The sequence below is a fragment of the Myotis myotis genome, unplaced genomic scaffold (genome assembly GCF_014108235.1).
Source record: "Myotis myotis isolate mMyoMyo1 unplaced genomic scaffold, mMyoMyo1.p scaffold_m19_p_9, whole genome shotgun sequence".
Lineage (NCBI taxonomy): Eukaryota > Metazoa > Chordata > Mammalia > Chiroptera > Vespertilionidae > Myotis > Myotis myotis.
This window is the reverse complement of record NW_023416401.1, coordinates 49,857,776-49,873,587: the sequence shown is the minus strand read 5'-3', so window position 1 is coordinate 49,873,587 and position 15,812 is coordinate 49,857,776. Positions and strand designations below refer to the sequence as shown.

Below are 15,812 nucleotides of genomic sequence, written 5' to 3'. Positions count from 1 at the left end.
CTTCTGCTAGCCCTTGGCAACTAGGCAAACCTCCAAATAAATATAACATTTCTGGCTTGGGTCCTGATTGTGGACACTTGTCCCTTGTTTATTGCTTAGCATGCGTTTCAGTACTCTTAGATATTATATATTCACTAGAGGCCCAATGCATGAAATTCATGCAAGAGTAGGCCTTCCTTCTCCCGGCTGCTGGCACTGGCTTCCCTCTGGCACCCAGGACCCAGGCTTCCCTCGCAGCCCTGGCTTTGTCCTGAAGGTCATTCGGTCTAGTTAGCATCTTATGCTTTTATTATTATAGATTATTATTTATTATTTTCCACAGGAACAACTGTAAACCTACTTTTGCCCCACCCTGTATACATTAATTGTAGAAGGAAGAATATCAGAAGTTAATTTCATTAAAACTAATTAGTTCATTTAATGCTAGATGTTGAATGTTATTTTCCTATCTTCAGCCTGTAATATTTTAACTCTAGCCATTCATAAAAATATGAAGTCACCTCCTTTTTTAATGTAAAATTAAACTGTGAAGAATATAGAAGAAAATAAAACTTGGGTTACTACAGAGGAGTCTTTCCCTAAGCTTTTAAGGAAAGAGCTCTTCTTCACCTAATATTGACATGTACATGTTGAGGAGATGTGGTAGTTCTTACCATAATTGCCTAACTTCAGGTTTCAGATTCTCTCACTTACAAATTAGATTTCCCCCCTATAATTATTCTATGTTGTCCAAGTAATTTATGAATAGAAGAAGGCTTATTTTTTTTTTTTAAGACTAAACTGTTTGTTTGCACTTGTTTCCAGGAAAACCTCACAGCACCTGTAGCTCTGAACGGATTCAGCTCTCAGGAATGTATAATGTCCGGAAAGGCAAAATGCAATTGCCGGTGAACCGATGGACCAGACGCCAAGTCATTCTGTGTGGGACCTGCCTAATAGTATCATCTGTGAAAGACAGCTTGACTGGAAAGATGCATGTTCTACCACTGATTGGTGGGAAAGTAAGTTTAAAACAAACAGAAAACTAGCAGGTTTCCCAGCGACATGAAGGAGCTTACTTTAAGCCATTTCTGTAATAATGGGTGGATGGTTTTTGACTCATCTAAGGTCTTATTCAGTTCCTGTTGTACTCCATCAGTGGGCATTGTTGGCCGGTGGAGTTGCGGAAAATAACGAAGCCATTACCTCAAATGAGGCTGTGGGACCTCGCTTCAGTAGTAATGCATCTTACCTACAGGACAGAAAATAGAGAAACTGGAATTTCAGTGCTATAGTAGGGTGTAGATGATAAGTTATTACTTATAAGGAAACAGCTTTTGATATCTTGAGCATGTGTTTTGTAGTATATCACAAGTGACCCTTTATGTCCATGCTTAATGAAGGTTAGACTCTAGGTGGAATCTTTAATCCCACTGTGCCATAGCCTTCGTGTTTAGAGACCAGTGGGATTAACATTTTTAGTTTATCACTATAGCTAGCCACATTTCTGAACTTGAAATGTTAATCATTTTGGAGAAAACCTGTAATACAGCTGATAGATATTTCTAACACTTACGGGCTGCTTTTCTTTGGGTATGTTAACTATTTTATTCATATGTTTTGTAAAATAAAAATAACTAGATTGCTTGGGGAAATGTTACATTCTTTTTTTTGCCAGATTTATTTATAAACTACAAGTGTTGGTAGGGATATCGTTACCAAATTCTATGTATTTCCTGATTTTTAAATGATATGATAATCTGTTAGTAGATGGGAAGGCAAATTTGGATGAAGAAATGGATTTTTGGAAATTGGGGGCATATTAAAGAAATATTTTCTTTACCATTACCCCCCACCCCCACCCCCCAAATGGGCATGGGAAAGAAGGTGCTGTGTGGAGAATATAGAGGAAAATAAGAAACCAGCTTTTGTCAAAGTGAACTTTTTTTGTTTGGCAGATTTGATCTGCTAGTTCCAGGGATTAGAAATGAAGCAGGTAAAACTGGATGTGTGCAGTAATAAATGGTTTGCTGTTCCCCTGCTATGTAGCAAGTTAATTTTTCATTAATAAGTTTATACTAGTTTTTCTTTATGAGTATATAGCCCATGTCAGTTTTTATCCCCCTCTGCTATTATACATTCTAGTCCTAAGAAGACGAATAGTACTTGATCATTTAAAAAAATAAAATTTGGCCAGGCTGCAAGGTATATTTCAGTCATCTATTTTGAAACCATTGCGTCTTAACTTTTGTCTAAACATTGAAGAATTAGTGATATTTTATTGCTGAAGATTTTGTCCTTTGGATGAATTACTGAAAATTTAGTCAATGTTATTACTCCCATAGGTCATCATTAAAAATGCATATTTAATGCTTGATACCCCGTTAGGTCAACAGTCTCTTCTGTATGATGTTAAGGATTTGTATAGACAAATTTAATGTAATTATTTATTAAATACTAGAGGCCCGGTGCATGAAAATTCATGCACTGGAGCGGGGGCGTCTCTCAGCCTGGCCTGCCCCCTGTCACAGTCCAGGAGCCCTCAGGGGTGGGAGGCGACCCGGCGATCAGGGGAAGGCATTGCCCCATCACACCTCTGCTGCTGCCACTGCCGGCAGCACAAGCCTTGGCCGGCCCTGGTTACCTAAGCTTTGGGTGGCCCTGGGCGGCTGGGCAGCCACCATCCGAGGCTTGCCTACGCCTTGGCCTGGCCCTGTGTGGCTGGGGGGCTGAAGGAACTGGGGGACTCCGGAGGCAGGTGCGCAGAGTGAGGCTGCCACCCTGGTGAGGCTGAGGGGACTGGGCGCTGCCATCTTGTGGCTGTGGGCGCCGCCATCTTTGAGGGTGTGGCAGTCAATTAGCATATTCCCTCCTTATTGGCTGTGGGCGCTGCCATCTTTGTGACGGCGTGAGGGTCAGTTAGCATATTCCCTCGTTATTAGATAGGACTAGAGGCCTGGTGCATGAAATTTGTGCATGGGAAGGGTCCACTCAGCTTGGCCTGCACCCTCTCCAATCTGGGACCCCTCAGAACCTCTGGCTCCTAACCGCTCACCTGCCTGCCGGCCTGATCCCCCTAACTGCTCTCCCCTGCTGGCCTGATCCCTTTAACTGCTCTCCCCTGATTGCCTGATTGCCTCTTACCACCTCTGCCTGGCCCCTGTGGGTTTGTGTCTCCGATCCAGCCCCCAGCATCCCCAACACCGAGATGGCAGGGCGCCCCTGTGGGTTTGTGTCTCTGATCTGGCCCCAGCAGCCCCAGCACTGCAGCAGAGGGGCTTGGGGCTGCTGGGTGCCAGTCTTGCGGGTTTGTATTTCTGATCCCCCCAGCAGCCCCAGCACCGTGGTGGCTGGCCTTGGTGCTGCTGGTTGCAGGGCCCCCTTGCGGGTTTGTGTCTCTGATCCGGCCCCCAGCAGCCCCAGCCCCGCAGTGGCTGGCCTTGGGTCTGCTGGGTGCCGGGGCTACTGGGTGCCAGTCCTTTCGGGTTTGTGTCTCTGATCCCCCCAACAGCCCCAGCACTGCGATGGCAGGGCTTGGGGCTGCTGGGTGCCAGGCTCCCCTGCAAGTTTGTGTCTCCGATCTGGCCCCTAGCAGCCCCATCACCGTGGTGGCGGGCCTTGGGGCTGCTGGATGCTGGCCTCCCTGTGTGTTTGTGTCTCCCATCCGCCCCCCAGCAGCCCCAAGCACCGCCTGGCTGCTATGGGCATCAACATCTTTGTTGGGTTAATTTGCATACTCATCCTGATTGACTGGTGGGCGTAGTGGAGTGATGACCAATTTGCATGTTTCTCTTTTATTAGTGTAGATACTCTGTAGGGAAGCCACTTTGATTGGTGTCCCAGAAATACCAAGATGTATAAGTCACCATCCCTGCTTTGAATAGCTTATAGTTTACTCCCCAGAGATGAGGATGACGTAACAATATCTGCTCTAGGAGAGGTGAAAAAGTAGTGTGGAAGATGAGTGGTAGGAATATTGCATTTTGTGTGGGGAATTGGAATTTTGTGGTGAAGGAGGTAGCCATTATGAATGAACTTGAAGAGTAAAAAAATCTATTGACATATGAAGGAGATGGTCATAAAGATTATTGTGCTCAGAGAAGCAGAGTCAGGAAAGCAGTGGAATGTTCAGATAAGGTCAGAAGATTCAATTATAATTAGCATTTTCATTCAGAGCTAGACTCTTGTCCTGTTTCCCAGACCTGTTATTGGATGTGCTTCTACCATTGAGTGAATTGAAAGTTAATAGCTTTTTTTTTCTCACAGACAAACCTTGTAAAACCTGTTTTGCACTATGCCTTTAAAAATAATTGAGTATGTTGAAAAACTTAAGTCTTTTAAAACCCGATGACCAAGTTACGAAAAATAATACCCTCTTCCTTTTTTTATTCAGTTGTGTTCTTAAAGGAAAAACAAAGAGTAAGTGGAAAGGTTTTTTAATTTAATTTTTAAAATTTATATAAAGACTAGAGACCTGGTGCATGAAATTCGTGCATGGTGGGGGAGGGTCCTTCAGCTGGCCTGCACCCTCGGGGGATGTCCGACTGCCACTGCATGCACCAGTGACCATACTTTTCATACAGGTGAAAGGCATCTTGCTATTGTATGGGCAGCTACATTTTCTTGCCCTGATTATAAAAAGTAGTATATAACATGATCTTTCTGAGGCAGTAGTACCATATCTCCCATCTTATGGGTGGAAAACTGAAGCAAAGAGAAGTAATTGGCTTTGTCACACAGTTATAAGTGTCAGAATCAGGGCTGACCATAAAATTTACAAGCCAGAGTCCATGCATGTCATCGCTGCATCATCCTGTATTTTCAGTGTTAGAGTAGCCTTGTCAGGTTTTAATTTTTAAATCTAAGAGACTGTTCCCAATATATAGGGTAGGGTCCCTAGGCCTGGCCAGCAATCAGGACTGATCTGTGGGGCGACTGGCAGGCGGGGTGATCAGAGGGCCCCTGCTGGCCCCACTGGCTGGCTGGCCTCCCTCTAATTGCCGCCATTGGTTGCCTCCCTCTTTTGGGGGGGAGGGGGTGAGGGTAGACACTCAACTCAGGAGCAGCAACTGTGGTGAGCATCTGCCCCCTGGTGGTAAGTGTGCATCATAGTAACTGGTCATTCTGCCATTAATTGCTCTGTCTGATTGATTTGCATATTAGGGTTTTATTAAGTAGGACTAGAGGCCCGGTGCACAAAAATTTGTGCACTCGAGGGGGGAGGGGGGTCCCTCAGCCCAGCCTGTGCCCTCTTGCAGTCTGGGACCCCTTGGAAGATAACGATCTGCTGGCTTAGGCCTGCTCCCGGGTAGCAGAGGGCAGGCCCAATCCCTAGGTGCAGCCCTTGGTCGGGCTCAGAGCAGGGCTGATTGGGGAGTTGGGGCACCGCCCCCTGTCATGCACAGAGCAGGGCGGATCGGGAGGTTGCGATGCCACCCTCAGTCACGCTCAGGGTAGGGCCGATTGGGGGGTTGGGGCCCTGCCCCCTGTCACACTCAAGGCAGGGTCGATGGGGAGGTTGCGGCGCCACCCCGTCACGCACAGAGCAGGGCCAATCAGGGTGTTGGGGCACTCCCACCTGTCACTCACAGAGCAGGGCCCATCGGGGGGTTGGGGCTCCGTACCCTGTCACGCACAGAGCAGGGCCCATCCGGGGGTTGGGGAGCTACCCCGTGTCACTCGCAGAGCAGGGCTCATCAGGGGGTTGGGGAGCGCCCCCCTGTCAGTCACAGAGTAGGGCCCATCAGGGGGTTGAGGAGCTCCCCACTGTCACAGAGTAGGGCCAATAGGGAGTTGGGGCACCGCCCCCTGTAACACACAGAGCAGGGCGGATTAGGGGGTTGGGGCGCCACACCCTGTCACACTCAGGGCAAGGCCGATGGGGAGGTTATGGCTCTACCCCATCACACACAGAGCAGGGCCCGTGGAGGGGGGGGTTGGGGTGCCGCACCCTGTCACACACAGAGCCGCAGGGTGATCAGGGGGTTGGGGAGCTCCCCCCTATCAGGCACAGAGCAGGGCTGATCAGGGGTTGGGGTGCCTTCCCCTGTCACGAACAGAGAAGGGCGGATAGGGAGGTTGTGGCCCCGCCCCCTGTCACACACAGAGCCGCAGGGCGATCAGGGGGTTTGGGCACTGCCCCCTGTCTCGCTGATCCCGGTGCCAGGAGGCCTCGCGGCTCCACTGGGAGTCATATTACCCTTTTACTATATAGGATAGAGGCCTGGTGCACGGGTGGGGGCCGGCTGGTTTGCCCTGAAGGGTGTCCTGGATCAGGGTAGGGGGTCCCGCTTGGGTGCCTGGCCAGCCTGGGTGAGGGGCTGATGGCTGTTTGCAGCTGGTCACACCCCCTTCAGGGCGGGGGTCCCCACTGGGGTGCCTGGCCAGTCTGGGTGAGGGACTGAGGGCCGTTTTCAGGCTGGCGGGTGACTGAAGCTCCCAACCGCTCCTTTTTTTCTTTTTTTTTTTATTCTGGGCCAGCTTTAGCTCTGAGGCTTGGCTCCAGCTCTTAGGCCTCTGCTGCTGAAAGCAGGTATCTGGGTTGTTTGGGTTCTATAATTGAAACACTGTTTCAACTCCAGCTCTGAGATCCCGGCTGGCTGAAAGCAGGTTTCTGGGGTTTGTTTAGATTCTATATTTGTAACAGTGTTTCAAACTGCAAGCTCAGAGGCCGGGCAGCGGCAGGCGGGGAACGTTGGAGTCCTCCGTCACTGAAGCAAGCAAGCCTCATGTTTGCTTCAAGCTGCCTGGCTGCCGGCCGCCATCTTGGCTGGCAGTTAATTTGCATATTGCCCTGATTAGCCAATGGGAAGGGTAGCGGACGTATGGCTAATTACCATGTTTCTCTTTTATTAGATAGGATTGCTTGTAATGAGTGTTACATACATTGGCCATAACCTAGACATAATTGTTGTAATAATCAAATTTGGCATACACTTGAGCATGATTGTTTGCATTTTCAATTAGAATTCCAAATGTGAAGTAAAATGAAGCTCTCTGGATTTAATTGATGAAAAAGGGTATTTGTGTAGTAGAGAAGTTTTTATTCCTTGAACAACTATGTTGTATTTAATTTGTTCTTAGGAATTTAATATATTTTTATATGCATTTTATTTAATATTTGCTAAATTATGGATAATAAAGTGAATACTTGTTAACTTACTACTCACGAAAAGTAGCAGAATCAATACCAGTGTTTCTACTGTGTTCTCGTTTTTTTTTTACTTTATTATTATTTATTTATTTATTTACCCTCACCCAAGGATATTCTTCCATTGATTTTTAGAGAGAGTGGGAGGGAGGGAGGAGGAAGGGAGGGAGAGAGAGAGAGAGAGATAGAAACATCGATTGGTTGCCTCTCACATGCACCCTGACATGGGCTAAGGGTGAAGCATGCAATCGAGGTATGTGCCCTTGACAGGGAATCAAATCCACGATCCTTTTTACCACTGAACAACACTGGGCAGGGCTAGATTTTATTTTATTGTTTACTAGAGGTCCAGTACACAAAAATTTGTGCACTTGGGGCGGGCCCCTCAGCCCAGCCTGCGCCCATTTGTAGTCTAGGAGCCCTTGGAGGATATCCACCTGTCGACTTAGGTCCACTCCCCGGGGGATCAGGCCTAAGCTTGCCGTCAGATATCCTTTTGGCTGCCAGGGAGCCCTCAGGGGATGTCCGACTAAAAGCTTAGGCCCCCAAGGGATCTGGTCTAAACCATTAGTTGGACATTCTTAGTGCTGCCACGGAGGTGGGAGAGGTTCCTGCCACCACCTCTGCGTTGGCCAGCCATGAGCCAGCTTCTGGCTGAGTGTCACTCCCCATGTGGAAGTGCACTGACCACCAGGGGGCAGCTCCTGCATTGAGCGTCTGCCCCCTAGTGGCCAGTGCGCATCATAGCAACCGGTCATTCTGCTGTTCAGTCAATTTGCATATTAGCCTTTTATTATTATTATATAGGATGTCCCTATTTCCCCCCTTTTGCCCCCTCTACCCAGCTCTTGCCCCCCCCCCCCCCCCCACACACACACACACACTTCTCTCTGGTCATCACCATACTGTTGTCTGTGTCCGTGGGTTGTGCATATATTTTCTTTGGCTAATACCTTCTTTAAATTCACTTCTTTAAATTTTTGTTTTCAGATAAGTGCTTATAACTGCACTATTATATATTTTCTATTATATCATTTAGAATTAAGATATTTTTTAATTGAACCCTTGTAAATTTTAGCACAATTTAATAAATTATGCTAGAAGCAATTAGGAGATTTTTCATGCAGTGCAGCTACATTTCAATTAATTTATTACTTTTTAATTTTTTAATATTTTAATTTTAAATAATCTCATACATGTAAAAAAAAACTATAAAATACTACAGCATATTATATATACCCTTCACCCAATTTCTTAGGTGTTAATAATTTAAACATAACCATTATACAACTAACAAAATTTGGAATATATTTTTCTTATAATCTCTTTAATGTTAGTTACTTAATCCATTTACTTTGTTTTTGTTAATCTTCACCCAAGGATATTTTTCCATTGAATTTTAGAGAGAGTGAAGGGAAAGGGAGAGACACATTGATTGGTTGCCTCCTGCACATGCACTGATAGGGACTGGGGATCAAGCCAGCAACTGAGGTACATGCCCTTGACTGGAATTGAACCTGGGACCCTTCAGTCCACGGGCTAATGCTCTATCCACTGAGCAAAACAGGCTGCAGCTTAATTCATTTACTTTTAATCTATATGTGTCTTTATATTTAAAGTGGGTTTTGTTTTTGATTCACCCTCATAATCTGTCTTTTAATTGGTGCATTTATGCCACTGACTTTCAGAGTGCTTACTGATAGAGTTATTGCCATATCAGGTGGCTTCTGGGGCTTCTGGGGCCGGCCTGCGGCCCAGGATTGGATCCGATCACGGGCGGCAGGTAGGCGGCTTCTGGGGTCGCACACGGGGGCCTGGATGGCGACTCGCGCTGATGGCTCACATTGTCCTGCCCTGCCTGCAATATGCAAATTATCCGCCATTTTCTGGTGGTTAACTTGCATATCGCGCTGATTAGCCATTGGGAGGCATAGCGAAGGTACAGTCAATTACCATGTTTGTCTGTTATTAGATAGGCTACTATTACAGATGTCCCCATTTTTCCCCCTTTTGCCTACCTCCACCCAGTCTACCCCTCCCCCCATTTTCCTCTGGCCATTACCACACTGTTGTGTTGTCTGTTTACATGGGTTATGCATATATATTCTTTGGCTAATCCCATCTACTTGTTTCTCTTTACATCTGTTCCATTGTCTCCACAACAGGTATCCACTGTCCTAGACTATGTATTCATCATTTTCTTAAATAAGTTTTATCATGTAACCATGTTGTGCTAGGTTTTGCTCTGAATAAGAATGGCATTGTAGCCGAAACCGGTTTGGCTCGGTGGATGGAGCGTTGGCCTGTGGGCTGAAGGGTCCCGGGTTCGATTCCGGTCGGGGGCGTGTGCCTGGGTTGCGGGCATGTCCCCGGGGGGAGATGTGCGGGGGGCAGCTGATCGATGTTTCTCTCTCATCGATGTTTCTGACTCTCTATCTCTCTCCCTTCCTCTCTGTGAAAAATCAATAAAATATATTAAAAAAAAAAAAAAAAAAGAATGGCATTGTACTGTGTGTGGTCTTCTGTGAGTGAAGTTTTTTCACTCAGTATTAAGTTTTATAATGAGAGTCTATGTTGCTTGCTATATGTGGTTTTTATTTCGGTATAATATTCCACTCTGTAAATGTTCTAAATTACCATAATTTCTGAATAAATTTTTCTGTTGATGGACATTTGGGTTGCTTCTAGTTTTTCATTATTATAAATAATGCTGCTGAAATAGTCTTATGTTTATATGCCTCCTAGTATGCAAGTAGTGTTTCTAGGGCAGTAGTTCCCAAGTAGATTACTGTGCTTGAAGGGGACATTTGGTAATATGTGCGTGTGTTTTAATTGTCAAATGATTAAACAGTCAGCCTTATCAAGGATTTAAGCTAAGCTATGTGCTGGTAACAAAACCCCCCACATCTCAGGGACTTATCATAGCAGTTATTTCTCACTCACACCATATGTCCATTATGGATTGGTGGGGATTTCTTTTTTTTTACGTAATTGTATAGGGACCCAGCCTGATGGAGGCTCTGCTCTCTTATAACATTTAGAACATGAGGCCTTCCTTTGTTGCTTAGGCAGGGAAAGGGGTAACTGAAGGATCATTAACCAGCTCATGTGTATTTGGCTGCAAAAGTGACACATGCCACTTCTGTCCACATCTCATTTGCCAGAACTAGTCACATGACTCCACCTTAATTGCAAAGGGTCTGAGAAATGGAGAAATAGATGAGTATATGGTTAATATCAATATCTTAGCTATCAGGGTACTCTATTGGCACATACAGGGCAGGGACTTAGAGAGTAAAATGTCAGGCAAAGTATTAGTCCCTCACAATGTACAATGAAGAACTGCTCAATCCATAATTCCTATAGGTTACTATAATTTAGCAAAGTGACTGGATGTAAGACAAAACTAAAAAATAAACTGGTTACTATTGGAATTTTGACCTCCTTTCTTGAGAAATATTGCTCTTGGACACATACTTAGTGCAGTTATTGGGATATAGAGCATATGTATATTTACTTTTACAAAGTGATGGCAAATTATTTTTCATAGTTATTGTGCCATTTTACACTCACATCATTGTGCAAGTGTTCTCGTTTCTCTATAGCTTCACCAAACTTCACTGAGGTATAATTAACATACAATAAATGCACATTTTGATAACCATTTTATAATTGTATATTCCCATGATTGCAATTTGATAGCTATGTACAACCGTCACCACAATCAAGATAGTGATCATATCACCGCCACAAGTTTTCTTGTGTTCCTTTGCACCCCTTCCCTTCCACCTTTTTCCTCTCACTTCTCCCCATCCCCAAGAACCACTGGCCTGATTTCTGTCAATAAGGATTAGTTTAAATGTTATAAAAAAAATGTTTTTTTCTGTAGTGTTTAGAAATATAGTTTGTTTTTTAGTGTTGTCTTATATCCAGCCACCTTGCTACATTTTCTTATTTGTTCTAATATGATGTTTATAGATTCTTTGGAGTTTACTATGTAGCTAGTAATGGCATATCTAAATAATGACAATTTTATTTCTTCCTTAATACATTTCTTTGTCTTATTGTAATGGCCAAAACTCTAGTGTGGTATTGAAAAGAAGCAGTAGATACTTGTCTAATCAATGATTTTAAAGAGATTGATATTAACATTGAAGTTTGCCTTAGATGTTTAGGACAGAGTTTAGGTTAATAGGACTTAAATAAATACCCTTTGTCAGCTCAAGGGAATTATTTGTGTTCTTAGTTTGCTAAGAGTTTTTATTATGAATGATGACTGGTTAGTGAATGTTATCACATGCTTTTTTTCCTGCAACTGTGGGCATAATCATAGGATGTTCTTCTTTAATCTATTCATGTGATTAATAATTCTATAGTTCCAATAATAATGCTGAAACATCTTTCCTTTCCTGAGCTAATTCTAACTTGTTCTTGATTTTTTTCTTTATTACTGAATTCTGATGCAATATTTTGTTCGAGATAAGTGTTCATGACTGAGATTGGCTTGCAATTTTCCCTTCTTTTATGTCCTGATCTGTTTTTTGTTATAGTGGCCTTATTAGAATAGGTTGGGGTTTCTTCATTTTTTGTTTGGTGGATGAGTTTGCACAAGTTGGGAATGATCTGTTTCTTATAACTTTGGTAGAACTCAACCATAAAACCTGGTATTTTGAGAGGTTTAAAAATTTTAAGTTTACATAGTGACAGATTGTTACTAGCATTAGTGGGGTGATCACATTGTAAGGTATAAAAATTCCAATCACTATATCGTACATCTGAAATGAATGTAACTAATGTAAGATTGCATATAAACTGTACTTAAATAAAAAAATAATTTAAAAAATATGCATAATTTAGTGGTGGTAAAACATATTTTTCTAAAAAGTTTTCAGAAACTTGATTGGAAATTTGATTTGACTATATCACTGCATTATTAGGAATTTGAAAGTTGTCACGGTAAGGTTTTATTTTAGGTGAATTTCACATTAAATAAAAAAAAACTTAACATGCCTGAAAAGTTATAATTCAGGGTAATACAAAAGGTTGTAATTCAAAGTAAAAAGGTTGTAATTCAGAGTAATATAAAAGTTCTTTAAGTAAAAATCCACCCAAAGTAAAAATTCTTAAGTAAAAATCCTTCCAAGAGGAACTAAGAACCACAACATCCTATTGTGAGAATATAGAAAGATAAGAAAGAGGGAGTCTATTCCAGTTTTAAACAGGAAAAAGAATGTCACTATTGTGGGGAAATCTAATGGAGATAAAAGTCCCCTTTTTTGGTTTACTTGTTACTCAAATTGGTTTATCAGACACAGGTTAAAATAATAGGAGGAATATATATATAGAGGGGGAAGATACAAATTTGTGCAGGCTCGCTTATTAAGGCATAAAGAAATGTAGATGATCCTGCTTTCTTACTTGTTTTTGTCTCTTTGTTTTTATAGGTAGAAGAAGTGAAAAAGCACCAGCACTGCTTAGCATTTAGCTCCTCTGGACCCCAAAGCCAGACTTACTACATTTGTTTTGATACATTCACAGAGTATTTAAGGTGGCTTCGACAAGTCTCTAAGGTAAGCACTTACCCAAGAATTCTGCTGTTCAGCTTCTCTTTGATGAAAGAGTTGCTTTCTTTCAGCTTTACCCAGCTCCAAAATACATTAATTTTTTTTTTCATATACTTCTAGTAATTGGCAATTTTTCATTTTTTAAAAGCTCATTTGGGCTGAAAAGTAGCTTTTAAAAAGTGTGTTCTGTTTGCCAGGTTTTATTTATACTTTTAAAAAGAATTTAGTGGGTAGGTTGGCATCACTATATTAATGTCATAGAGAGAAACATGAGGTTGAGACTATTTAAAAGACTGGCCCAGGGAAGACAGCTGCAAAACCACAAAATACGCAGAAAATTGTCACAAATTTCCCCTCGTCCTCTGACTATTTTTTCTTGTAAGAGTCTAATCTTATATCATCTCCCTTTTTCAACTTCTGCCTTTTGAATGGTTTAATTTTTTTTCCTCATATTAATTATTTTGACGATTTTATATACTGGTAGTCCCCTAAAAAAAGATTACCATGACCCATGAAACAATATACTTTGTGTGAAATGGAAACCAGAATAGCATGATAAATAAGGTAAATAAATGCTAGGATTATAAGGTACTGTGTGTGAGGATGTTTTTATATCACATTTATCGAATTATGTGTAAAATGGATGAATTATAGTGCTTTGGCTCTTGGTTTTGGGTGTATTTATGAAATGATGAAACCTCTCTAGGGTACAAAAGCATGACCATGGAATTTGCTTTCATAGTTTTGAATTTATAATCTAATTTGTTATCCAAGTTCAGTATGATTCAGACTGCAGTTTGATGGTAATTATTTGTCAAGTGAATGAATAGGGAATAACTTTGTAAAATGCTTAACAGAAAATTAGAGAATAATGTTTAGGAAGTCTTTTTGAAATACTAGTTGCATTTGAATGATCAATTTAAGACATTCTCTGATGATGTGATACCCTTAGAAATAGTGGTTTCTGCTCCTTTTAGAGAAGAAGCAGTGGGCAGAGTTTAGGTTGATAGGACTTGGAAGAGTCTGACAACCTGGTAGGCAGATGGAAGTTCTAAATGACAGGGTAGTACCCACATTAGAGAAGAGGGAAAGGATGGCATGTCTTCTTCCGATCTGCATGTAGGACTAAGGTGATATTAGAGGCAAAAAGCACATCTGTCTGATTGTTTTGAAATTACTCTTGTGGTGGCAAATGTGAATAAGAGTTAAATAATACTGTGCTTTTATATTTAAGTGCTTGTATAGGCAGTAAGTCAATGGCCCACACTCTGCTTTTGACCATAGTTTTGACTATGCAAAATTATGGTCAAAGTACAGTATATTTTTTTGTACGTGGAGTTGTCGATTTTTTAATATAAACTTTTTATTTTGGAATAAATTTCTGTTTACAGAAAAGCCTCAAAGATAGTACAGAGAGTTTCCACATACCTTTCACCCAGTTTCGCAAACATACAGTGCATTTATCAAATCTGAGAAAGCAACATGAGTCCATTTCTCTTAACTAAACTCTGGAATGTATTTAGATTTCACTAGTTTTTCCATTCTTCTCTTGTCCCAGCATCTAACCCAGGGTACCACATGGCATTTGGTTGTCATGTCTCCTTTGTCTCTCTGGTCTGGGACAGTTTTTCAGTCTTTGTGTTTTCATGACTTTGATGGTTTTGAGGAGTACTGGTCAGGTATTTTATAGAATGTCCTACATAGAGGTAGTTTGATCTTTCACACTAAATGCAGTGTAATAGGCAGCTGCTTCACATTCTTTTTGGAACAAATCAGAGGCATAATTTCTTAAACATGTAAATTATCAACCTTATGAAAGACAGATTGTTTTGATTTAAACAATAATAACAAAAAGATTAATAGGTATTGAGTTTAATAGTGTGTATATTAAACATCCACACAAATGATAAGTCACTGTTCAGAAGCCAGCAAGTATTTATTCTGTATGTCAGGTATGTGTTTTATGCATTGGGATACAGCAAAGAACAAATAAATTCCCCTCTCTTGGATGGGCTTACATTGGGAGACAGGCAATAAATAAGTAAACAGACAAAAGAAAAAATATCAAATCATCGAAGTTTTGTACTACAAGGTCATATGACAAAGAATGACAGAGGAGGAATAGCTCTTCTGAGGAGGGGACTTTAAATGGAAACTTCCATGAAAAAAAAGAATCTGATTATTGAAGATCTGGTGGAAGGAGCTTTGGGAGAAGATCCTGTTGAAAACTCTAAAACTGGAAGGAGGGACCGAAAGGCCAGGAGTCTTATATTATAGACCAGGGTAAAGAGGCTGAATTTTATTATTGGCATAATGGCAGGTCATTAAAGAATTTTCTTTCAGAAAGTTACCGACCTGACATTGGCTTTTGTGTGCAAAAGAGATGTGTAGGGGGCAAGGATGGAAGCAGGGAGGCCTGACCGATGAAAGGCTCTTTTGGTGTATACAAGTCAGGAGGCGAGGGTAGAAATGGAGAGACTTCGATAGATTTGTTTTGGAAACTGAGCGACAGGATTACTGATGAATTACATAAGGAGCGTGAGGAAAATGGAGAAATAAAGAGTGGTTTCTGGGATCTTTGAATTGCTGGATAAATTGTAGCATCAGGCAAAAATCATAGCATAATCAGACTTTTTATATTTGCACCTTTAATACTGTAGCAAAATGCAGTTCTTAACTTCAGAGGGCTTTCTGGAGAGTCAGCAGAGAGGTGAAGCACAAGAGGTAGGATATGAAATATCTCTTAAAAGGATGTGGAAAATGTTGATTTCTAAATTGTTGCTGGTGATTGTAAATGTCTTATTTACAATCTTGGTTAATGCTCGTTTCTGTTGCTGGTTGGCCAAAATGCCATCTCCATGGTCTAATACAGAGGTCGGCAAACTGCGATTTGTGAGCCACATGGGGCCCTTTGGCCCCTTGAGTGTGGTTCTTCCACAGAATATCGACTTCTGCACATGGGCCATGTCGTTTCAGTTGCAGTGTACATGTGTGCCTGCACGTGATATTTTGTGGAAGAGCCACACTCAAGGGGCCAAAGAGCCGCATGTGGCTCATGAGCCGCAGTTTGCCGATCACTGGTCTAATAGGATAGTGCATCCTATATAATAAAAACCTAA

General features: G+C 42.1%; 1 protein-coding gene across 3 annotated transcripts in view; it reads left to right on the top strand.

Annotated features, from left to right (window-relative positions):
* PHLPP1 (PH domain and leucine rich repeat protein phosphatase 1) overlaps window positions 1-15,812 on the top strand; it is a 244,125-nt gene that overhangs the window by 92,659 nt on the left and 135,654 nt on the right. For all 3 annotated transcript variants that reach the window (XM_036322519.1, XM_036322518.1, XM_036322517.1), the window contains exons 2-3: window positions 805-1,001; window positions 12,574-12,699. In XM_036322519.1, coding sequence (XP_036178412.1) covers window positions 805-1,001; window positions 12,574-12,699 — 323 coding nt within the window. The remainder of the gene's footprint in view (window positions 1-804; window positions 1,002-12,573; window positions 12,700-15,812) is intronic.